Here is a 23,955-nt window from a genome sequence, read left to right as displayed (position 1 = left end):
TTTTATGTAAATTATATTAGACATTTACAATACATATTAGCATACCAAAGACACTGGGAACTCCTGCAGTAAAGAAACCCATTTTCTTTGCTTTTACTCCTCCTATAACTATTTGACCCTCAAACACAAAATAATAATTCCTATTACATATTTTTCCTTTTTTCCCTCATCTATGTCTTATTCAATAAACATGTGGTGTCCTAAATAATAATTACGTAGAGCTTTATGTTTTATAAAATCCTTTTTATTGTTTTTTTGTTGTTGTTTGGTGTTCACAAGGGAGGCACTGGAACTAGATTTAAAATTCCCATTTTACACATGAGAAAACAGGGTTGTGTGAGATTCTGGGGACAGCAACAGAGATTGAGGTCATTGTCTGGCAGGCAGAGGGATTGCTAGCAAGCCTGAATCTGAATGACACACAAGCCAGATGCCAACAGTGCTCCCCGGCCCCAGGGCTAGATGGGCTCCCTAAGAAGAAATCAATCAACATTTACCTAAACCTGGACTCAGAAATGCTGTAAGTCCAAGAATCGTTCAGCTCTGAAAATGTAAAACCACACTCTTTGAAGGGAGATAGGAAAGTCCCAGCTTTTATGACAGGAAGTCAGGGAGGGTTGGAGACTTCAGAGGAGATCCCACAATGGTTTACGACAACTGAGGATCGATGGTTCTTGAGCTGAAACCTGCAGGAAGACAAAACATCCTGAATCTTGAGCAAAGCCAGTTTCCTGACATTACTTATATCAAGAATCATAGAAATAAATGAGCTCCAAATAATTGTTAGGTCACCAAAGGGCATACCAAATCTCAGCCCCACTCTCACAGGTGGGGTGATGGGTTTGCCCCAGATTTCCTCTAGTGTGAACCCAGAAAACTTAGTTGACATTCACTTCATTCTCTTCTAGCCAGTCCAAATGCATGTTCCTAGTTTACTGTTTACTGTTGGTACTTACCACGTGTTCATTGCAAAATTTTATTCTGATATATTTATTAGCAGAACAGTACTACTGCCTCCCCCTTACCTCAGCCTCACCCCCCACCCTGTCACCCCCACCATCATTCCACCTGGAGACAATGGTCTCTCTTGGATTGGATGGGATGGGGTGAGGAGGAAAGCCCCATCTCACAACTAGATTAGGCCTAAGGTAAAGACAAGGCGTTGTTTTCAAAGCGTGGATCTAGTCTCTCAGGGCCGAAGGTGGAGATCAAGGGCACATAGCTGTGTGGTTTGGCGAGGCCCTAGCACAGGCCCGTTCCTGACACACCGACAGGACAGAGCTGACCAAGACTGAAGGAAAGAGTGGGAAAGGGGCCCTGCCCTTGCCGCGTCTGACTATGCATATTCCCATCCCGCCGTGGGAAGGGAGGTCGCGGACAATATGAGCAATGATTGGGTGCTGCTGAGGAGCATTTTAGATTCACAGGCTTTAAGAAACAGCCTAAGAGATGGAGAACACACACAGGCTCTTGCAGCCCCAGCTGCTTTGGGGTCTGTAAGTCCTGTAACCAGGAGCATCTCCCATCCTGCAGGCTGTGGGGGAACAAACCTATGCCAACCCAAGGCCTCAGTATGTTCTGTATTTAACCCATCCTTAAGGTCTTAAAGAACTTTAAAAATACCACAGGGAAAGGCTTATCGATACACACCCACACAATCTGGGATAAGAGGAACAGGTGATTTTTTTTTTTTTTTTTTTTGAGAATTAGCGCGATAAGAAGTTTCCATTCACTTATCATATATTATGTGATTACCTGTCCCCTTATATACAGTTAGTGAATGTAACTGCAATGTTTTCAAAATGCACGGCTCCTCAGGAAGTGGATGGATGAGGCCACATGTGTCTTCTGGAAGGAAGTGGATGAATGAGGCTACCCTGGGGAAGTAGAAACAGAAAAAACATGATTCAGGAAGGTGAGAGAGAGGTCAGAGGAGTCATTCATTCATTATTCATTCATTCATTCAACAAATAATTAATGAGTTCCTATTATGCCCCAGGCAAAGATCTAGAGTTGGGGATTCAGTGTGAAACGAATGTACAAAATTTCTTGCCTTCAGGAATTTATATTCTAGCGGGGGTGTCTCAAAACAGACAAGAAGCATATATAATAATCCAGGGGCATTCAGTGTAATGCAGAACAAGGGAGAGATGTAATTAATCAGGAGCCTCCATGAAGGATGGAAAAGGTAAGAGATGAAGAAGGTAAGAGATGAGTTCTGACTGTAGTGCTCAGCGGGGATTCATGGAAGAGTATAAGGCAATTCTGACCTTAAGGGAAGACCCTAACACCAACTATTCATTACACATGTGTGATGCTTGTACATATGTTATTTCTTGAAAACCTCACAGCAACTCTGTGAGGTAGATGTTACTATATCTATGTTATAGATACAGAAACAGAAGCTGATAAAAGCAGGTTAGATAATCTTCCCAAGGCCACAGAGCTAGAATGCTAAGCTGGCCGCATACCCTGAAGCCTGTGTTCTTTACACCACATTACCCAGCCCCAGGTCCAGATGTAGAAGGGAATGATTAGAGAGGCAGGTGAGGGAACCAGTCCTGGCCCAAGGCACAGAGTACGTATGACCACGGCCCTTCGGGGGCCAGTGGCTGGGCTTCTTGGCCAGAGTTGTCAGAAGGAAATACAATGAGCTGAGCTAAGATGGACACAGACTATTATATATGCTTCTCACCTGTCTTGAGGAGGGTGGGACAGAGGACAGAGCTGGGTGAGCAGCCCCTAGAAAGCCTCCTGCCCACGTGACAGGAGAAAATCAGGTGGCCCCAGCCAGGAGGCTGATCTTTAAGGTACAATCACCCTGCCATGAGCAAAATGGCCCTATGAATGTCCTGGGTTCTCACCAATCAGACAGATAACTCTTCTTTTAGAAGGCATGGGGACATGGATTTAGAAGGGTAGAAATGTGGGACAAGGGTCTCCTCTTCAACAGTATGGATTTGACATATGAACTCTAAAACACCTTATACAATGCCTTGCTACGTGGCAGGAGCAATTAAACTATTCAAAAATAAGAATACTTACGTTTGTGTATGTGTGCATGCACTAACATAAATACAGCTCTAGTCTGTGCTTTCAACCTTGGAATATAGTTATTTAGGTGTGTGCTTAATTTCTCTGAGTAGATTATTATTAACTCATTGAGCACGAGGCCCATGACTGCTCCATCTCTTTATTTCCCAAAGTGTCAAATCTGATACACAGCAGGTCTTCAATGAATGTTGAATGAATTAATGAATTGATTTGTATGGGACATGCAAGATAGATAAACTACATTGCAATATATCCAAAACTTTTAAGAGTAGTTCAGCCTGGGTCAAAATTCCCTTTGCAAACTATCAGAGGAGACCTGCCACTTGCCAAGGGAACCATTAGTTTTGCAGCTGCAGAGGCCGTAGCTTTAAATGAAGTGACACATGGTAGGCATCTTGCACCAAGTTTGGGCTGTAAATGTGAGGTTCCAGAGCTGCCTGTGTGAGCTGGTAGCTGGGTGAGTGCCTTGGCTCCCACCTGTCTCCCCGAGGCTCTTTGCTACATTTGTGCCAGGCACTTTCCACTTCAAGCGTACCACCTGGTCTGGAACAAAAGGACCAGCTTTGCCCAGCCTTGGCTTCAGGAAGTGCAATACCAACGACCCCTTGAAAATAGTCTTCAGAGGGAAAAACACTCACATACGCTCAATACAGTCTGTGATTGGCTGTCTGGAAAAATGCATTAGCCCAGTGTGTTCATTTGCTAGGGCTGCCATAACAAAATACCACAGATTGGGTAGCTTAAACAACAAATGTATTTTCTCACAGTTCTAGAAGCTAGAAGTCAAAGATCAAGGTGTTCATAGGTTTGGTTTCCTCTGAGGCCTTTCTCCTTGGCTTGCAGCTGGTCACCTTCTCGTTGTGTCCTCACATGGTCTTTCCTCTGTGCACACACCCTTGTTGTCTGTGTTCAAATTTTCTCTTTCTATAAGGACAGCAGTAGGATTGGATTAGGACCCACCCATCAGACCTCATTTAAACTTAGTCACTTCTTTCAAGGCCTCATCTCTAAATACAGTCACATGCTAAGGCAGGGGGTGTTAGAGCTTCAACATATGAATTTGGGGGTGGACACAGTTCAGAAGGACCGGATTCAAGTCCATTTTCTGGCTGTGTGATCATGGGCAACTTGCTAAGTCGGCCTGAGCTTTCGTTTCCTCATTAGAAAACTGGGCTCCTGGCGTTTATGAGAATCAAAGAAATTACCATGTGGAGAGTACCTGGCACACAGTGAATACTTAAGGAATACTGGTTCCCCTCTAAGCCAATACGTGGGAATATTTAGATCCTTGGATATACAAGGCGACTTGCTTATGGCTATGGACCCCTGGTGGAGAGGGCGGGGAGGAGTGTGCATGGCTCCTTTTAGTCTTGCCCTACCTGGAAGAGAAAGAAGGCTACTGTGGAGCAGACTCATTAGGGATATTTTTCTGACCACCCTGCTGGGGGTGGGGCACGGGAAACAGATCAGGTTTCAGTTTTACTAAGCATACAGAGGTCACTTAAGTGTGGACACCTAATACCCCTTGCTATTTGAATTGGATGAGAGGTTGAAATTTTGGTGCAGATTGGGCTGAACTGTCTAAAGCCTAAAAACGAGAGAGTTGGTTAATACCTAAACTGACAGTAAAAGCTATGACTCCTATTTGAACTGCTGCCTGAGACCTGTGAAAAGGGGGATGTTTGTTTAAGAACCTAAAATTTTCAATAAACTGGTTATCAGCACACAATTTGTTATCTCTTTGGTGTCTTGTATCCCTTAATTAATACCCCTCAAAGCACCCAAAATTCGTCTCTTTCAACTTTCCTGCAATATAGGTGGTCAATCCAAAGCACTTGCCTAATTGAATTTTCCCCTTACATAAAATCTTTTATCTTACTTGATTTTACCATCTGTCCACACAAAACCCCAAACGTCTTACAAAACACTTCTTTAAAAGTATGTTAAAATAAAGACTGTAGTTGACAAGCCCACAGGTAACATCATACTCAATGATGAAAAGCTGCAAGTTTTTCCTCTAAGATCAGGAATAAGACAAGAGTGCCTACTCCCATCTTTTCTAGTCAATAATCTACTAGCTGTCCTAGCCAGTGCAACTAGGCAAGAAAAAGAAATGAAAGGCATCCAAATCAGAATGGAAGAAGTAAAATAGTCTGTTTGTAGATGACGTGATCTTACATATATAAAACACTTTAAAGACCTCACAAAACATTGTTAGAATAAACAAATTCAGTAAAGTTTCAGGATATAAAATCAACATATGAAAATCAGTTGCCTTTTTATATGCTAATAATGAACTATCTGATAAAGAAACTAAGAAAACAATTCCATTTTCAATAGCATCAAAAAAGAAAAATACTTAAGAATAAATTTAACCAAGGAGATGAAAGACCTATATACACTGAAAACTATAAAAGATTGATAAAAGAGGACACAAATGGAAAGGTATCCTGTGTTCATGGATTGGAAGAATTAATATTGTTTAAAAATGTCCATACTACCCAAGGCCATCTATAGATTCAATGCAATCTCTATCAAGACCTTAATGGCATTTTTTACAGGAGTAGGAAAAAACAGTGTGTCCTTGGATGAAATATTTCCTTCTGTTAACTTTGCATCGGGTTTTATCTATGTCTCTTATTCCAGCCTGATGAATGGCCAGGAAGATTTTTACATTCTTAGCCTGAGCTAATTTTTACTTTCTCAGAGTAAAGACGGCAACTCAGGCCTTCCGTCCCTGTGGAGCCTCTAGAGGATGTTGCTCCAGCTGCTATCTGATTGAAGCTGCGTGACAGGCTGCAAGTGAAGTAAGAATAATCAGCGGAGCCACACCAACCCACAAAACTGTGAGAGATAATAATGCCTTGCATTTAGACACGAAGTTTGGGGATGGTTTGCTACACATAAATAGATCATTGAACTAGCTGTGCTTGAAGCAGACCTCTCCCCTGATGTCAGAATGATAAGACTGCCCCCCCGCCCCCAAATTAGGTCATCCTTAGGGAAGAAGGAAACAGGAGAGGAGTGAATCTAAAATGGACAAAGCACTTAGTCAAAAGAGACCGGGTGTTAACCTCTGGTGATATCCGAGTAAGCCAGGGAGCGGTTACCTCTGGGAGATGGAAGATTGAGTGGAACGTGCATGAGGGAGGACTCTGGATTGCTGGAAATGTGACGTATCTTGATGTGACTAGTGGTTACATAGACACATATCTTCAAAAGAATTCACTGAGTCGTACACTTAAGATAACAAGTAGAAGTGGAGCTCAGGAGCTAACTTCTATTATAGAGCAATAAAGAAAATTTAACCAATTCTGTGAAATGCACATTTGCCACAAACATACTATAGAAGTAAAATTAAGGGATTATGACTGATGTACAAAGTAAACAAATATTTATGTAAAAAAAGTATTAATTATGAGTCTAAACATTGAGTGACCAAGATGCCAAAGAGAAACATGACTGAGAGAAGGACATTTAAGAAGATTGTAAAATTACAAAATTGCTGGATTAACAACTCTCACAATTCCCATTTAGAGTAGACTGTACCCTTTTCAAGGTCACTGTCCCTGGAATTAAAGATGAAAGGAATCTGCAATCATCTTTCACTGGCTCTCAACTGGGCTGCACACTGGGATGACCTAAAAAACACTGATACCTGGTTCCACCCTAGAGATTCTGATGTAATTGGGCTGGGGTGTGGCCTGGGAATCAGGATTTTTTAAAGTTCTCCACGTGATTTCCTCATGCTGCCAGGGTTGAGAGCCACTGGTCAATTTCAACTACTCTTTTTACAAATGACAACACAGAGGCCCAGTACTGACAAATGACTTGCTAAATATCCATTTATTGGCTGCCACCAATTTTCTCTAATGTGCCCCAATAAGAGTGAGTCGTGGCACGGATAATACCAAACAGTAAAATAATCTAAAAATACTTTCTATTTGGTTTGGGAAACAGCACGTGACTTCCCAGCCACCGACTGGCCTGGCTAATTCAGTTTGGCTCAAATGAATGTGCCTTTTCTGGAGTTTACACTGATAGCCCAGGCCTGAGGTGTGGAAGAAAGGCGGCCAAGCTAAACGTTGCCTGTGGCCAGTTCCCCAGTGGGCAACGGACAGGCTGTCAAAGGCACACAGTATTTTGGACATAGGGACTTCTCTTACCAGATGGTTCCACAGGGGGACAAAGCTAGCTTTTCTTGACCCTTGACTCTGTGAGGGTTGGGGGCCAGAAGAGTAAAGAAGGGATGATGGGAGGAAGGCTAGTGGTTATCGAGGAGCTCTTTTGTGCCAGGTTTCAGGCGAAGCATTTCTATGAACAGCGTATGTTCCAAACAACTCCTTGAATGGAGCAGTCTATTTCCCCCGTTATACAGATGAAGAACGTGACACTTAGAGAGGTTGTATAACCACCAAAGCAGAGCCAGGATGCAAAGTCAGGCTTATCATATACTCTGTCCAAGAGGGGCAGCCGAGACCTGAAGCTGAAAAACAAGCTGCAGGTGGACTTGGGGCAGAGCCTTAGATTCTAAGTCCTGCTGAATGAACTTTGCTTCCCTATTTTTTCAGCTCTAACAGTGTAAAGGCAGTAGTAAAGAGACATCCAGAAGTGTCTACGGCAGCACGAAGAACAGAACTGACCGAGCGCCCAGCTGCTGCTTTCTGAAACCTGTCACCTGCACTTGTGCTGAGCCCACGCATTGTACTGCTCCCCTTAGTGTCTGTGTCTAGTGGGGACACGAAGGGCACTTGTTCCTGGGAGACATGCGACTCGATAGAAACTCTGCGAAATCTTCCTTAGACTGGGGGCAACCAGGATGCTTTCACCCAACCTTCCTCCCTCCCTTCCTCCCTCCTTTCCTGGATGAGGTCTGCATGGCCGTCTGATAGCTCTCTCAGCCTTTTCCATCTCCTTCCCTGTTTTCTCAGTTCCCTTAATAAGCTCCTAACATGTGTAAACCACTCCTGAATCACCTACCCCATAAGAAAATGTCTGCTATTTATACCGCTGTATGCCATGTGGAGGTAGATCCAAGGGGGGACTTGCAGAGAAGCTTGCCGAACAGGACTAAGAGGATGCAGACCCTGGAAGATGAGAGGTGGGTGACATCTAGGTACACAGGCACTCAGGTGAGTGGGGGAGGGAGAGAGATGGAAGTTCACCTTGAACACTTCACATCATGAGTAGTGACGGAGGCACACAGGGTGCTGGCGGAGCACCGGGAAGAAGGACAGCTGCGTGGAAGAGGGGACTTTCGAGCTGAACCTTGAAGGATATGGCTGATTCCACATGGCACAGAGCACTGCAGTGGAAATAGCATGAGCACAGTTCAGGGTAAGGTGAAATCAGGTCTGGTTTTCCTAAGCCCACCTGGGCCGGTGGAGTGAGGAGGCGATTCCCAGGAACATGCTGGCACCAGGGAATGAGCCTCGGAAGGAACCAAATGGCTGTATATGAACCACTCCACAGAGCTGACACTAGGGAATCACCGGACAGAAGGAAAGAAATCATGGGTGATGCCATCTCTGTAGATATTTCCAGGTTCGAGTCAAAATTTAAGATGTTCCCTTCAAACTCTGAAACTGGAGAGCCTGGGATTTCTAGATGTGACTTTCTTTGCTCCCTAATTGAAGGGATAACCACACAACCTGAATTTACCATGGGTTCACTGACCAGTTAGCCCTTCTCCTGGAAGAAAAAGCCTTGGAGAGGGGAGGGAAGGTCCAAGGTAATACAGTGAAAACCAGAGGTGTAGGCAGTCTTGCCTGTCAGATCTGAGTCAATGATGCCCTTTTATCTGCACATTATCTGCGGGAGGACTTCACAGCATCTTCAACTTCCTTTATCCACGTTAATCCATTATTAGCAGCAGCAAATGCAACCAGAAAACACCAGATGATCCAAACTTCATCTGTATGCATTTCACTCTATACAGCCGTCAGCAGAGTCAGTTTTATCAGGGTTTCTCAGTCATGTAAATGGCTTCCTACTGCAATACATTCATATGACATTCTATCCTAAGTTGCTCTAAGTTTGCATTTATTTTACTCACGTGCTGTTTCTTCACTGGAATGCACTGCTTCCCCACTGCCAAGTTAAGTGTCTTGAAAACAGTGAGGACCCAGAAATATTTTAGGATTTAATGTTATTTTAATTTCCTTTCAGTGTTCAAAAGTCCTATTATTTCCTTGTAATAGATTTGAGGCTTTTTCCCTAAGGAAAATATACTCACTTCACATAAGCTGAGCAACTTCACAGGTGCATGTGTGAAATAACCATAGAAAATATCCACTGAGCTATTTCCAACCACCATGAATCCTCATTCACTATTATTTGGTGAAGCCCTGCAGAGCAGGTGGCTCTGAAAGGAGGTAAAAACACTCAGCCCTATTTTCCAGGAAATGACTAATCTACTTGGGGAAATAAGACCCACTTACTTGAAAAGTGAAAGCACACTGCTAAACAGGACCTAAGCGCAGCCCATGTTCTCCACTTCTCTAAAGTCGCATCTTCCTAAAACACAGTGGAATTTCTTGAGCACCTTCTACGTGCCAGGCATTGGGGTAAGTTTCTGGATAGCTTTCTGAATCCCCAAACAACACCATGCAGTATGGAAGGTTTTATAAAGAATATTAGGAGAGAAACTAACCCTAAGAAGTCATTTCCCACCTTGGATTCTAGTTTTCCTAAATTAATAGAACAGACATAACCTTTGAAAGTCCAGTTTTTGAGACACTTGAGTATTCAACATTCTAGGATCACATAGGAGTGTTTAATATTAAACTAGGGGGTACAAAATGTTTTATCAAAGTAAGTTTTGACTATCAACCAATAGAATCATTTCAGAGCAGCTTATTTAATATCTTATCCTTCTAAAGAAAAATTCCTGTAAGACTAATTTCAAGATCACTTTTACAAAATAAGTAATCATTAATAGACTGCCATCAAAGCGCTACTGGATAACCTGGTCCTTAAGCTTAGACTGACCTCTGCTGGACAGTCCATTACCCTGACAACATTTTTTTTTCTCTTCTCTTGAGACAATATGGCTAGGGAAGGAGCATTGTCCCCAAATTAGTTCAATTCACAAATACTCATCAATCCCTCCACACTACCTTACAGCAAAATCTTGCATTGCACTTGGCTGCCAGAGGCGAACGTCCACGGCAGAGTAGGACACTGACGAGGTTACATGAACTACCCACTCTCAATGCTCCTTTTGATATTATCTGTGCTCTTACGCAGCCCTGGCTCTCCGGTGTGTAGCTTAGAAATACAGAAGAATGAATACCTGATGACTAGGCCCGATTTCAGGGGCTTGTCAGGTGAAACCACAGCTCCCTGAAAGTGTCTCCTGGGTGTAGATCTCGAAGCTGGAACCCACCACTTTGTGGAAGTCACTTATGCCCCTAACTAGCCAACGGAGAAAAATCTGATGTGTACGGTACAAATCGAACTTTTATATAAAGTCTTATGTTCCAATTCGTATAATATTGCAGCAAATAAACAAGAATGACCCTGAAAGTAATGAATAGTTTTCCATTTCTAATACCCTTTTAAAATAGAGGTATAACTTGGAGACCTTGCAGGGTCAGGTCCAGACCACCGCAATAAAGCAAATATCACAATAAAGCAAGTCGCACACATTTTTTGGTTTCCCAGTGCATAGAAGTTATGTTTACACTATACTGTAGTCTATTAAATGTGCAACAGCATTATGTCTAAAAAACAATGTACATACCTTAATTTAGAAATACTTTATTGCTAAAAATGCTAACCATCATCTGAGTCTTCAGCGAGTCATAATCTTTTTGCAAATGGAGAGTCTTAAAGCAGATTATCTGTGAAGCACAATAAAGCAAAGCGCAATAAAACGGGGCATGCCTGCAATGTCTGCTTCTGATAATAAAAACTACAAAATTACTTTTATTTCAAAATGCTGTAAAAGGAAAAAATGAAAAAATAAAAAATTACCTATAATCTCATCACCAAATTATTTTAAAATTTTGGTTTATTTTGTGCCCATCTTTTCCCTCAGTGTCTATTGTGTGCATGAATACAGGTGCATATCCTGACCTGAACCCATTCATTTCATAGTTTGCCTTTTCACATGTTATATCGTGATTATTTCTCTATTAATAAATATTCTTTAACACAATTTTTATTTTATGATGTCGACAGATCATAATGCATGTAATCAATGTCTTATTATTAAACATTGGGGTTGTTCCTAATAAAACTATGCTGAATGCCCTTATATATAAATATTTGACCAAATATTTTATTATTTCTTTAGGATACATTATCTAGATAGGCTTACTGGGTCAAAGTTACAGGGATGAACAATTTTAAGATTCCAAAATAAGCACTGCTAGAATTACTCTACAGAAATATTGTACCAGTTCCAACTCCCACCACAGCACAGCAGTACCCATTTCACCTCACCCTCACCCATGCTGAGGATCGTCATATCAAAAGTGCTTTGCCAAGTGGTAGGCAAAAATAAGGTTTTTCAGCCTAAAATATTCATATTTATTCACAATAATCATACTTTTATTGACTATTTGTATTTTTTGTTAATCATACATTCATGCCCTTTGCCCAATCTTCTACTAGTGCCTTAATATTTTCTTATTTAAAAGAGTTCATTATATAAAGAACATTATTCCAAGTGAAATAAGTCAGACTGAGAAAGACAAATGCCATATCTCACTTATATGTGGCATCTACAGAAAAGAATAAACGAACAAAACAGAAATAGACTTAGAGAAATGGGGGGAAAAAACTGATGGTTGCTAGTGGGAGGTGGGTGGAGATGGGGAGAGAAGGTGAAGGGATTAGAAAGTACACATTAGTAGCCACAGTATAGTCATGGGGCTATGAAACACAGTATGGGGAAATATAATCAATAAGGTTGCAAAGACTATGTGGGGTGCCAGATGGGCACTGGACTTATAAGGGAGACCATTTTCTGAACTATGTAGATTCCTGGCCACCTGTGCACTCCACCTGAGCTGGTTGAGTATTGAATGTTAACTATAATTAATTATATATGTGTGTGTGTGTGTGTGTTTACATATATATATATATATATATATATATATATATATATATATATATATATATATGGTCGCGAAATGTGGAGTACAGCATGGGGAATATAGTCAATGGTATAGTAACAACTATGTATGATGTCAGAGGGGAAAGTAGATTAGGAGGTTATCACTTTGTGAGGGGTGTAAATGTCTTAACTATTACATTGCTTTGTACACCTAAAACTAATTAAAAAAATTTATTTTAAAGAGTTCATTATATAGTAAAGTTGTTGACTCAATGTGGTACACATAAACTAAGGTTGTTAATTCAAATATACTCTGAAATTATTAGTTTCGGTGTGATGTGACTTCTCCTTTGGCTCAGTAAGTTCTTTCCAGAAAAATAAAACAAAACAAAACCCCAACTCAAAAAGTACAGCACAAGCTGCATTAAATACTGGGGAGCCCAAGCTATGAAGTGGTCAACAAATAATAAGTAGCCTACATACTCCGACTTACTGAACAGGCCTCTGCATTAAAAAATTCTTGGAACTGCTTTCTTCAGATGGTTTTAAAAGACATGAGGCTTTAAGAATGCATTTTTAAAAAGAATACTGGTGTTACCTCAGTGGTTAGGCCATTACAATGCTATTATTTAATAAAACCCTTTCTCTTCTTTCATCTTAAATAGTTATTTCTGTGGTTGAATACTGGTAACGTTTTCTGTTTTTAATCAATTACTTTACTATATAATGTCATTTAGAAATATTTTTTATTTTTCTTTGCATAACAATTTTGACATCATAGGTATTTTGCTGGGGAAAATAAAATTCCATCTTACAGGAAAGAGAAAACTCCTCAAGACAACTTATTGGCATCTGTATTTACATATTAGAGCGGGTCAGCCAGTGAAAATCCTAGAAAAAGAAATACAACAAACATTTAGTTGGAAGAAATAATTGTCTTAAACTATATCCTCACTGTTTTGCTTGCTCTAAAATCTAAATGTCCCATTATAACATTTTTACCACACTGGTGGTAAATAAAGTTTATCCTTGGTCTAGTGATTTCCTCAAAAGGGAGCTAAAAATCCATAGTGATTTTTAGCCCTGTCCTAGAAAACAACCTAAAATAACTTTCTGGGTCCTCTCCCATGAATAGAGTGTGACAGAAACAGAAGTATGAGTACACTCAAAGAAGAGAGGAGATGAAGGAGTCCCGGAGGGCTGAGATTAGGTCCTCCCAGTATTACAGCAGGAAGCAGCCAGCCTACACTGCGAATCAATGACAAATAGTGGATGGACACACAATCAATGAAAATTACCAGCTAGGAAACTAGTATGTGTGGAATTCTATTGCAATGATAAATAATGTCAAAGAGGTAAATGTAAATAATACAAGAATCCTCATGGAATTATAAAAGAAAATAACACCTTCTACTTCTCCAGCAATACCCCCCAAAATTCACAGAGAACTTGGAAAACAGACCATTAGGAACAGATTAGAAGGGTGAATTCATTAGCAGAGAGGGGACAATTCATTAGGGTTTTTCTATGACTAACACGGGTCTCAAGACTATTTTGTGTGCTTGTGTGCTGAATATAGTAGTACCCACTTTCCACAAGTGATATGTTCCAAGACCCCCAGTGGATGCCTGAAACTGTGGACAGTACCAAACCCTATGTATATTATGTTTTTCCTACACATTCATACCTATGATAAAATTTAATTTACAAATTAGGCGCAGTAAGAGATTAACAATTACTACTAATAAATAAAATTATAACAATATACTGTAATATAAGTTATGTGAATGGTTTTGGGGGCATTATTAAATAAAATAGGGGTTACCTGAATGCAAGCACTGGGATACTGTGACAACCAATCTGATAATCAAATTGGCAACTAAGTGACTAACAGGAAGGTAGCATACACAGCATTTATATGCTGGACAAAGGGATGATTTACATCCTGTGCAGGATGTAGAGGGACGGCACAAGATTTCATCACGCTGCTCAGACGGTGCACAATTTAAAACTTCTAAATTATTTATTTCCAAAATTTTCCATTTAGTATTTTCAGACTACAGTTGACCGTGAGTAATGAAACCATGGAAAGCAAAATTGTGGATAAGGGTGGCCTACTATACTAACTTTGGGCTTTGTTTGTTCTTCTTTTTCTAGTTCCTTGAGGTATAAAGTCAGGTTATTTGAGATTTTTCTTGTTTTTTGAGGTAAGTATTTAGGGCCATGAACTTCCCTCTTAGGACTCCTTTTTCTGCATCCCATAAGCTTTGGTACATTGTTTCCCTTTTCATTTGTCTCAAGGTAGTTTTTTATTTCTCTTGATTTCTTCTTTGACACATGGCTGTTTGGTAGCACATTGCTCCATCTCCATGTATTTGTGAATTTCCTTCTCATAACTGATTTGCAATTTCATACTATTATGGTTGGAAAAGATGCTTGGTATGATTTCAATCTTCTTAAATTTATGAAAACTTGTTTTGTGACCTAAAATATGAACTATCCTGGAGAATGTTCTATGTGCACTTGGGAAGAATGTGTATTTTGTTGCTTTTGGATGAAATGTTTTGTATGTATCTATTAAGTCCATCTGATCTAATGTCATTTAAGGCTGATGTTTCCTTACTGATTTTCTTTCTGGATGATCCATCCATCGATGTGAGATGTATTAAGATTCCCAATTATTATTGCATTGCTATTTATTTCTCCCTTTAGACTTGTTAATATTTGCTTCATACATTTACGTATTCCTGTGTTGGATGCATAAATATTTACAAATGCTATATTCTATTGTTGGACTTACTTTGTAATTATTATGTAATGCCCTTGTCTTTATTACGTCTTTGTTTTAAAGTTAAGTCTATAAAGTCTACTCCAGCTTTCTTTTGGTTTTTATTTGTATGGAATATCAGTTTTCCATCTCTTCACTTTGTCTGTGTGTGCACGTACATGTGAAGTGAGTCTCTTGTAGGCAGCAAATATGTGTCTTGTTTTTTGATCCATTCAGTCACTCTATGCTTTTTTGTTTGTTTGTTTGTTTTAAGGAAGGAACAACTCATAGTGGCCCTTGTGGGGATTGAACCAACAACCTTGGTGTTATTAGTACCATGCTCTAACCAACGGGCTAACCGGCTACCCCTACTCTGTCTTTTGATGGGAGAATTTAATGCAATTACATTTAAAGTAATTATTGATAAGTATGTACTTTTTGCTACTTTGTTAATTGTTTTCTGGCTGTTTCATATTTCTAATCTGCTCCTCTTGCCGAAGTCTCTGACATCTATTTTTACAGAAACAGAGTTTCAGAATTCTATATATTTCACAGTTTCCAAATAGTTAATTTACATTTCATTGATAGTATCTGTTTGCCCACTTGTTCAAAAAAAAAAAAAAAGATCTCACAGCAGACATGTATAAAGAACCAAGACAAAAACTACTTGAAAAAATTATTTGCTCCGAAAACAATGGATGATACACAACATGTAAGCACGGATGACAGGTATATGAGAAGGTAAGTAGCAGAATCAGGATCACAGTACAAAACTAAGTACAAAAAGCAACTTAATCTGGGATGGAAGAGGACCATGCTATATACTTTGTTATTTATTTTACTGCTATAATCTACATTGCAGCTTTGCTTTAGAGGCCAAAGTTAAGGAATTTTTAACGTAACTGCACAAATCGCCATATTATAGTCTCATCTCCCACTGTGCTTCCTTCACTCTGTCCTCTAGGCACTTTGGCCTTCTTTCAGTTCCTTAGACCTGCCATACTCTCTGCTGCCACAGAGCCTTTGCGTATCTCTTCCCCGACTTTTTTGCTGAGTTTGTTCCTACTTATACTTTGGATCTCAGTTTAAGCATTATTTCCTCTGAGAAGCCTTCTGTGGGACCCCAATATAAGCCAGATTCCTTTCTTGTATGTTCATTCAGAACTGGATTCCTTTCCTCCAGAGCAACTGTCTCACTGTTGTAATGCATTCAGTTGGGAGGTGACTGGACTGTCCACTCACCGACTGTATGTTAGCTCCATGATGTGAGCGTGAGCCTGGCTTTGCTCACCATGCTATTCTTAGTACTTGACACAGCATACCTAACACGTTTCTCAACAAATATTCATTGAACAAACAAATGAAAGTGCCAAACTCAGAAATGGCTTCAAAAAAACTGTCTGAATTACAGGGTGTTCTGTTTGGTAAATATTTTGGGGGGTGGGAGTAAAGATACATTTCTGCTTTCTGCTTAGCAATCACATTTACCTGGGCCTTCCGCATGGCCTGTGGCTCAATCATGATGTTGATAAGAGAGGGTTTAGTTGTGTCCGCCAAGCTTTGCCTCAGGGATTCTTGGAGTTCTTTGGGTGTCTGTACAAAATACCCTTTGCCCCCAAATGCAGTTATAACCTGCTCATAATGTGAATTTGGCAGAAGGCACATTGGAGGAGCCCTGAAAAAGAAGTAAATAGAAAAAAGTAAAAAGAAAAAGTCATTCTCTGACATAGTTTGTAGAAAAATTTAGGCTAAACTGAAAGGTACACTTTTATATCCAACACTTAAACTGCGATGCCAGTACTCAAAACTGTCCATGTATTTTTTTATTGTCTATACAGCAAAGTCCAACATAACTTTTGGTGACGATGGAAAAGTTTCACACCTGTGCCATCCAACAGAATAGCCACTAGTAACCTGTTGCTGTGAACACTTCAAATGTGACTAGTTAAAATAGGGAACTGAATTCTGTTTGTTTTGCTGTTTTTTTCCTGAATTTTTTATTAAAATATAGTTGGCATATAATAGTATATTAGTTTCAGGTGTACAACATAGTGATTTAACATTTATATATCTTATGATATGATCACAGTATGTGTATTAACCATCATTGTACAAAGTTATTACAATATTATTGACCATATGCCGTGCTGTACAGTACATCCCAGTGGCTATAAGTTATATATATAATAAATATAATTATTTATTATAAAACAAATATTTTACCACTGAAAGTTTATACCTTTTATTCACCTTTTTCACCCATTCCCCAACCCCCTTCTCCTCTGGAAACCACCAGTTTTGCTCTCTGTATTTATGAGTCTATTTGTTTTGTTTTGTTTGTTCATCTGTTCTGTTTTTTCAGATTCCACATATAAGTCAGATCATATGGCATTTGTCTTCCTTCATCTGACTTATTTCACTTAACATAATACCCTCTAGGTCCATCCATGCTGTTATGAATGGCAACATTTCATCCCTTTTTAATGTGGAGTAACATTCCATTGTGTATATGTACCACATCTTCTTTGTCCATTCGTCTATCGATGGACACCTAGGTTGCTTCCATATCTTGGCTATTGTGAATAATGCTGCAGTGAATATAAGGGTGCACATATCTTTCCAAATTAGCATTTTAATTTTCTTTAGGTAAAAACCCAGAACTGGAATTGCTGTTCACAGGGAAGTTCTATATTTAATTTTTTGCAAAATCTCCACACAGTTTCCCATAGTAGCTTTACCAATTTACAATCGCACTAACAGAACAGGAGCGTTCCCTTTTCTCTACATCCTTGCCAATACTTGTTTGTTGACTTTTTGATAATAGCCATTCTGACAGGTGTGAGCTAATATTTAATTGTAGTTTTGATTTGCATTTCCCTGATGATTAGTAATGTTGAACATCTTTCTCATGTGTCTGTTGGCCATCTGTATGTCCTCTTTGGAGAAATGTCTACTTAGGTCCGCTGCCCGTTTTTCAATTGGATTGTTTGTTTTATTTATGTTGAGTTATATGATTTCCTTATATATTTTGGATGTTAATCCCTTATCAGATATATCACTTGCAAATATCCTCTCCCATTCACTAGGTTGTCTTTTACTGTGATGGTTTCCTTTACTGTGCAGCTTTTAGTTTGATATAGTCCCATTTGATTATTTTTGCTTTTGTTGACATTAACTGAGGCAACATATCAAAAACATATTGCTAAGACCAAGGCTAAAGAGTTTACTGCCCATATTTTCTTTTAGGAGTTTTATGGTTTTAGGTTTTACATTTAAGTCATTAGTCCATTTTGAGTTTATTTTTGTATATGGTGTAAGAGAGTGGTTTCGTTTCATTTTTTTGCACATGGCTGTCAAATTTTCCCAATACCACTTATTGAGGAGACTGTTGTTTCCCCATTGTCTACTCTTGCCTCCTTTTTTGTAGATGAACTGACCATATGGGGGAGAGTTTATTTCTGGGCTCTCTGGAATTTAATTTAAATGTGGCTAGTGGCTACTACCCTAAACAGCGTAGGCTAACCATCTATTACGAATCCAAAAGAAAAAGAGGAAAAAAAGGAATGGTTACTGCAAAACAACAAATAACAAAACAGCAAATGAAGTCAGTAAAGCATAAGCAAACATTCCCACACTCTGCTCTACCTCCAAGCTGACTCACAAATCCACTCTCTCTCACACCGCACAACCAGCCACAATACTGTCTCAGGTTAGCTCTGCCAACAGGTGATCAAAATTTAGCTAAGTGGTAAAAGGAAGACCTCTGGATATAAACATCTGTATTCCCACATGGTGTAGTAGGACTTGGGTTATTTTCCAATAAGCTCTTTCACTAACAAGGCTAAGACATCAAATTCATTTGTCTGAGTCTTCAGTGGCTCCCCGATCATAAGCTATTTACTAAAGTGCCTAATCATGGATGGTTGTGCTAAGAGGAACCATATTAGCCCTTTAGAGGGGCTGACAACATAAACAAGCAATACTCACACCATGGAAGCACATTCCAATACAGCAGACTGTTTTTAAAGGGTAGAATTAATATTTTATTCTCATTTATAATCAGATGGCAGCTGAGTACAATCTTTATACTTGATCTTTCCTTTTTGTAAATAAAAAAAAACAAAACAAGTTTTAAGGAGTTGATGGCTGGTTATGTTTTCAGAACACATGATTAGATTAATTCGCTGATGGTAGATTCAAGTTTTTCCTTATAGCTCCAGACAAATTCACCTACCTTTTTGTCCCTTTTTGAAAACTGGAAGATTGGCAAAAGAGAGATTAAAATAGATGCGAAAAAGTAAATATACATTGTTCTGAGTTACTTACACTGCAGTAGCATCTCCAAATTTTAATATATCCTTCCAAGTAGCTGTATCAAAACCTTGGTAAATTCCATTATTATTTACCACCAAAAGTACAATTGGCAAGTTGTACCTAAAATAACAGCAAAATATAAAGGAAATCATTCTTCATTCTAAAGCAATTTCTTTTCTTTGGGCTGATATTTTAACATAAAAATGGACAGTTCCCCATAAACTTTTTTTGTAACATTAGGGTAAGACTAAACATTAAGCATTTGCTATCCTAATAAATGAATATCAATCATTAACAGAAACATCATGGAGTAGCAGAAAGAAGGTAAGATTAGGGGTTTGTAGACCTGGTTCTACTACTATGCAGCTACGAACCTTGGGCAACTCACTGAGCTTTACTGAACGTTGGTTTTCATAGATCCAGGTGTCAATAAGAATTGACACCTTCCATACTTAATATCCCCTGAAGCACAACTTTCAGGTGGTGCCAAGGAGTTCTGTTTGAAATGTACCTTTCTATTTACTAAATTCCTCATAGACAACTGGCACTGCTAGAGGCTGTGGGAGGCACACAAGTGACGAGCACACACTCTCTCCCTCTCAAACCATTTCACCGTAATTAGAAAAACGTTACATGGTATAATAATTGGAGAAAAAGAGAGTAACAATGTGCTCAATAGTACGGTAAAGACAAAAAAAGGCTGATTAAACTTTACTAACGACTAAAAAAAGAACATGGGCTTTATTGTCTGCAAACATAATTTCTGAGATCTGGTGTAAAAACAAAACTAAACTGCATACCGATTGGGGTAACGGCTTGCTCTCCATGCTCAAAGGGAAAGGCTTTACTTCACTCTCTAGAAGGCTGACTTCCCCACAAATGATGTTTTAGGTGCATATTACTTGGTTGTCAATACAGACACTCTAACAGGCACATACTTTCCCTCTGATCTGGAAAATGTTATATACCAAAGCTACGAAAGCCCCAGAACATGATTTACAAAAACCCTGGTAAGAGCCCTGGCTAAGGATAGAACGCTTTTCCTAGTTTAAATAATTGGAGGAAAAGAAACAAATCCCCATACTACTACAGTAGGAGCTACAACTTACGAGTTTTTCCACGAATCCTCACAACTAAAATCTGAATAGCTCACTTCCCTGAGCAGTCACCTTGAGCTTTACCTACATCATCTCATTTGCTCCTCGCAACCATCTTCTAAGGCAGGAACTGTTACTATTCCTATCCCTAGTCTAGAGGACACTGAAGCTTGGTGAAGTGGCTCAACCCAAGTCACTTGACTCTGATGTGGTGAAGTCAGTGTCTAAATTCGGGCCATGTGACTCCGAGGCCATGCTCTTCATCACCATGCTCTGTTGTCTCCCTTCAGAAAACAAGCTTTTCTCTGACAGAATTTTTTTTAAGTGACCTCAAAACCCTGCCTCCTAATATGGCAGGTTTTTGGCATGCAGTAAAGAAGTGAACACACTGCCTGGGTGAGCAACAGCCTGGTGTTACTGATACCAGTGTTCTCAGGACAGCGCAGAGCTGTGCAGGGGCACCTGGCACATGACTGACACTTTGGAAGCACTGGTGAGGCAAGTGGGTCATGTGCAGAACTTTTCATATTTTGGAGAAAGAAATGTTCTGATTCAGGATGCTGTTTTACCTGCAGATGGTTTCCACTTCCATGCCAGAAAATCCAAAGGCACTGTCTCCTTCCACACAGATGACACGCTGTCCTGGGTTTCTATCTTTAGCCACTAGAGCAGCTGCAATGGCAAATCCCAAACCGACTCCCATTGTTCCAAAAGTACCAGCATCAAGCCTATTGGGGAATGAAGCTAAAGTGAAACCCTCTGGGGCATATCACAAATGGTAGGGTTGGCACAAATTTAGACATATTCACATGGTTCATGATAAAATAAAGAATAAATACACTTTCTTTAATATAAAGTTTTAGACTGTGAGGAACTAATTTGTCAAAGATAAGCAGAATGAGAGGGGAAAAATCACTCGTGATTGCTTGGAAGATTGATTATATCCTTAGAATACTGAGTACATATATTATCACATGGTCTTGAGGACCTATCAAGCGTAAAAACTATCTAGAACCTCACTTAAGAATACTTCTATGAACTATGTCCTTATACACTGAACATGTGTAATTCTCAAATGTTTTATTAATCTGCATCATTGTAGTTTCAAATTTAACACATTATAATTTCTTTTTTGGCAGCCTTACCTGTGACGAGGAAGGTAGTTTTGCAGCACAGTGCGTCCAATATCCATAGTATTTGCTCCTTCACTTACCACAATACAGTCTTTGGGTAGCTGTTCTTGAACATGGTAGAATACTGTGTAATAATTCATAGGCAAGGATTTTTGGGAAGCTAATTCCTAAAATATTAGAGGGAAATACAATCAAATTAGATTGAGATGTAATGAAAATAAACAATGTCAATAAGCTACTATCAAACTCATTTGGAAACAGGTAACAACTACAAACTACGAGGTACCCAAATGGCCACCAATGCCCAGTCTGAGAAGCTAACTGATCAATGAATAGTCCTGGGGACATGCTATGAAAAATGGGTCTCACTCCCAGTCTGGGACACAATCAAATAAGCCAGGGCATATCCCTCTTCCTGGAGTTCCATATTAACTTGTTAAAGACTGAGAAGTCCTATAGTAAAGACAGCTGGGAACACTGGGTTAAACAAAACTAAACAGTCCTACTTGAGCACTTTTAGGGAAACACTGCCTTAGAAAAAGTAAAAATTCATCTTAGAATATTTTCATCTGAAATATGGCCCTAAGTTTAAATAAAAATGAAGTCAGGATTTTAGAAAACCTGGTTCTTCCCCACATTCCACTTCCCCCACTATTCTAAAGAGTCTCTGAGCTGAGAGAAGTCACATGGGGCTTCACAATCCCATCTGGTCCCAGCACTGCTTCTTCACCTGTGCTACTTTGGTCCATTGGAGATTATACCCAAGATGGATGAGGGACCCTCCTATGCTCCTACACCAGAGAATAGAGGCAACTTCTTTCCATCTTAAACTAACGTAATTCCTAAGGATGAGAAGGAATTAATCATACCTTAAGGAAATAGAAGGGAGACTGGCTCGCTAGAACAAACAGTCTCTGATTAAAATTCCAATGAAAGACAGAATCATGTATAATCAATTCCACTTATTTTGAAAATGGGAATTTATTCCAAGATGACTGATATATTAGGGAACAATATGAGCATAACTCGATTTCATGTCTGCTCATGCATGATTCTGTCAGTGAGAAATACTACACAAACACAGTAAACTACACCCAGTTGAACCAAGATGCAAAGGAATAAACAAAACAGTGAAAAAAATCGGGAACAACCATTCTCACAATCAGACAGAAAACTATATACAAAGACTTTAAATAGAAAATGCCAAGTCCTGCAGAAGTGGCTCATTTTAGTGCTAGTAGTGGATGTTTTGGTGGTTTCACATATTACTACAATTTCCAAATCATTCAGCTATCAGGCAAGTGATAGCTGATGAAGAAGTCACAAAAGAATTTCCAGTAACAACTAAGTGAATTAAGAAAGCTATAAAGGTTCTCACAAAAAAATACATAAAAATAAAGGTGAACTAGACGGGGGAATCCTTTCACAATGTGTATGTGTATTAAATCACCATAATGTACATTTAAATATCTTACAATTTTACATGTCAATCATACCTCAGTAAAGCTGCAATTAAAAAAAAGAAAAAGCTATACATTAGATTAAAATTTCAATTTTAATGAAATACCTATCTATTATAAATGCATGCCTTGAAGAATCTATATCTTTTTTGTTTTGTTTTGTTTTTTAAAAACCATTTTATTTATTTATTTATTTATTTTTTTTTATTTAATTAGTTTCAGGTGCACAAGACAAAGCAAAACTTAGACATTTATCATTTATATCCCTCACACTGTGTGAACCCCCCTCCCCCAAGAATCTATATCTTAAAGGTAGAAAAACATGCCCCAACATGCCCCAGGATTTAAGGCTCCAAAAGACTTCAACTGTAATTTGGTGTCAAGGTCAAACTGAGGACAGTAAGCCACACCCATCCACATAGACTCTTATAACCTTCTGTTCAATGTTAGATCACCCTCCTTCCACCCCAGTAACTCACAAGCTGTAATGCTTCCAATGCCCACTTCCACAAGAAACTAGGTCTTTTCTAAGGGAAAGTGCCATACACACACACACTCACACACATCTTTGCCACCATTTTTATTAGGTTCCTATCTTAATGTTTCACAAAGTTATTGCGAGTTGTGCCCCTAAACCTTTTTCCCCCATGAGCCCAGTGGGTTTCACTGTATGATTTTGCATAGTGTGGTGATTTTTAGGAATGCATATGCCATTCTATGACAGAACTGAACCATGAATCTGAAGCATTCTTGAGTTTCAGTGGGTCCAGTATTACCTTGGATGCAGCTTCATTGCTCCTCATTTTTTCTCTCAGAGTTTTCCACCACTTGCTCTCTAGAGGATACTGCCACGGTGTTTTATCAAATTGTTCTAAAAGCTGAAAAACACCACAAACTTTTTCTTTCTTTCTTGAAAATGAACTGAAATCATATTAACATAAAAATCTTTCCTTAAAGACAATATTGTTATATTATCCTCCCCTTCACATCACTCATACTGTTTTTCCTCTAGGCAGCAAACAACTGATAGAAGGTAAATAGGTAACAAGGAAAGGTTTATTTGGGT

General features: G+C 39.2%; 2 protein-coding genes across 6 annotated transcripts in view; both read right to left on the bottom strand.

Annotated features, from left to right (window-relative positions):
• The window catches only part of COLQ (collagen like tail subunit of asymmetric acetylcholinesterase), a 66,947-nt gene extending 56,049 nt beyond the window's left edge, over window positions 1–10,898 (bottom strand). Inside the window, exons 1-4 of one of the 5 annotated variants that reach the window (XM_088798320.1) lie at window positions 10,799–10,898; window positions 3,820–3,978; window positions 1,756–1,877; window positions 498–686 (exon numbers count right to left, since the gene is read on the bottom strand). The gene's annotated coding sequence lies outside the window, so the exon portion shown is untranslated. Of the gene's footprint in view, window positions 1–497; window positions 687–1,755; window positions 3,755–3,819; window positions 10,777–10,798 lie in introns of those variants that run through there. The other 4 variants (XM_088798319.1, XM_088798321.1, XM_088798322.1 and 1 more) reach the window with 4 other exon arrangements.
• A 1,949-nt stretch (window positions 10,899–12,847) lies between these two features.
• The window catches only part of HACL1 (2-hydroxyacyl-CoA lyase 1), a 30,270-nt gene continuing 19,162 nt past the window's right edge, over window positions 12,848–23,955 (bottom strand). The window contains exons 12-17 of the mRNA XM_019725984.3: window positions 23,666–23,767; window positions 21,442–21,596; window positions 20,866–21,024; window positions 19,212–19,319; window positions 16,374–16,560; window positions 12,848–13,009 (exon numbers count right to left, since the gene is read on the bottom strand). Of these exons, the coding sequence (XP_019581543.2) occupies window positions 12,977–13,009; window positions 16,374–16,560; window positions 19,212–19,319; window positions 20,866–21,024; window positions 21,442–21,596; window positions 23,666–23,767 (744 nt within the window). The 3' untranslated portion in view covers window positions 12,848–12,976. The remainder of the gene's footprint in view (window positions 13,010–16,373; window positions 16,561–19,211; window positions 19,320–20,865; window positions 21,025–21,441; window positions 21,597–23,665; window positions 23,768–23,955) is intronic.

This window comes from Rhinolophus sinicus, chromosome 5, assembly GCF_057876585.1.
Source record: "Rhinolophus sinicus isolate RSI-liver-muscle chromosome 5, RSI-T2T, whole genome shotgun sequence".
NCBI classification, from domain to species: Eukaryota; Metazoa; Chordata; class Mammalia; order Chiroptera; family Rhinolophidae; genus Rhinolophus; species Rhinolophus sinicus.
Note: the sequence above shows the minus strand (reverse complement) of the source record. Positions and strands in the feature narration are given on the sequence as shown.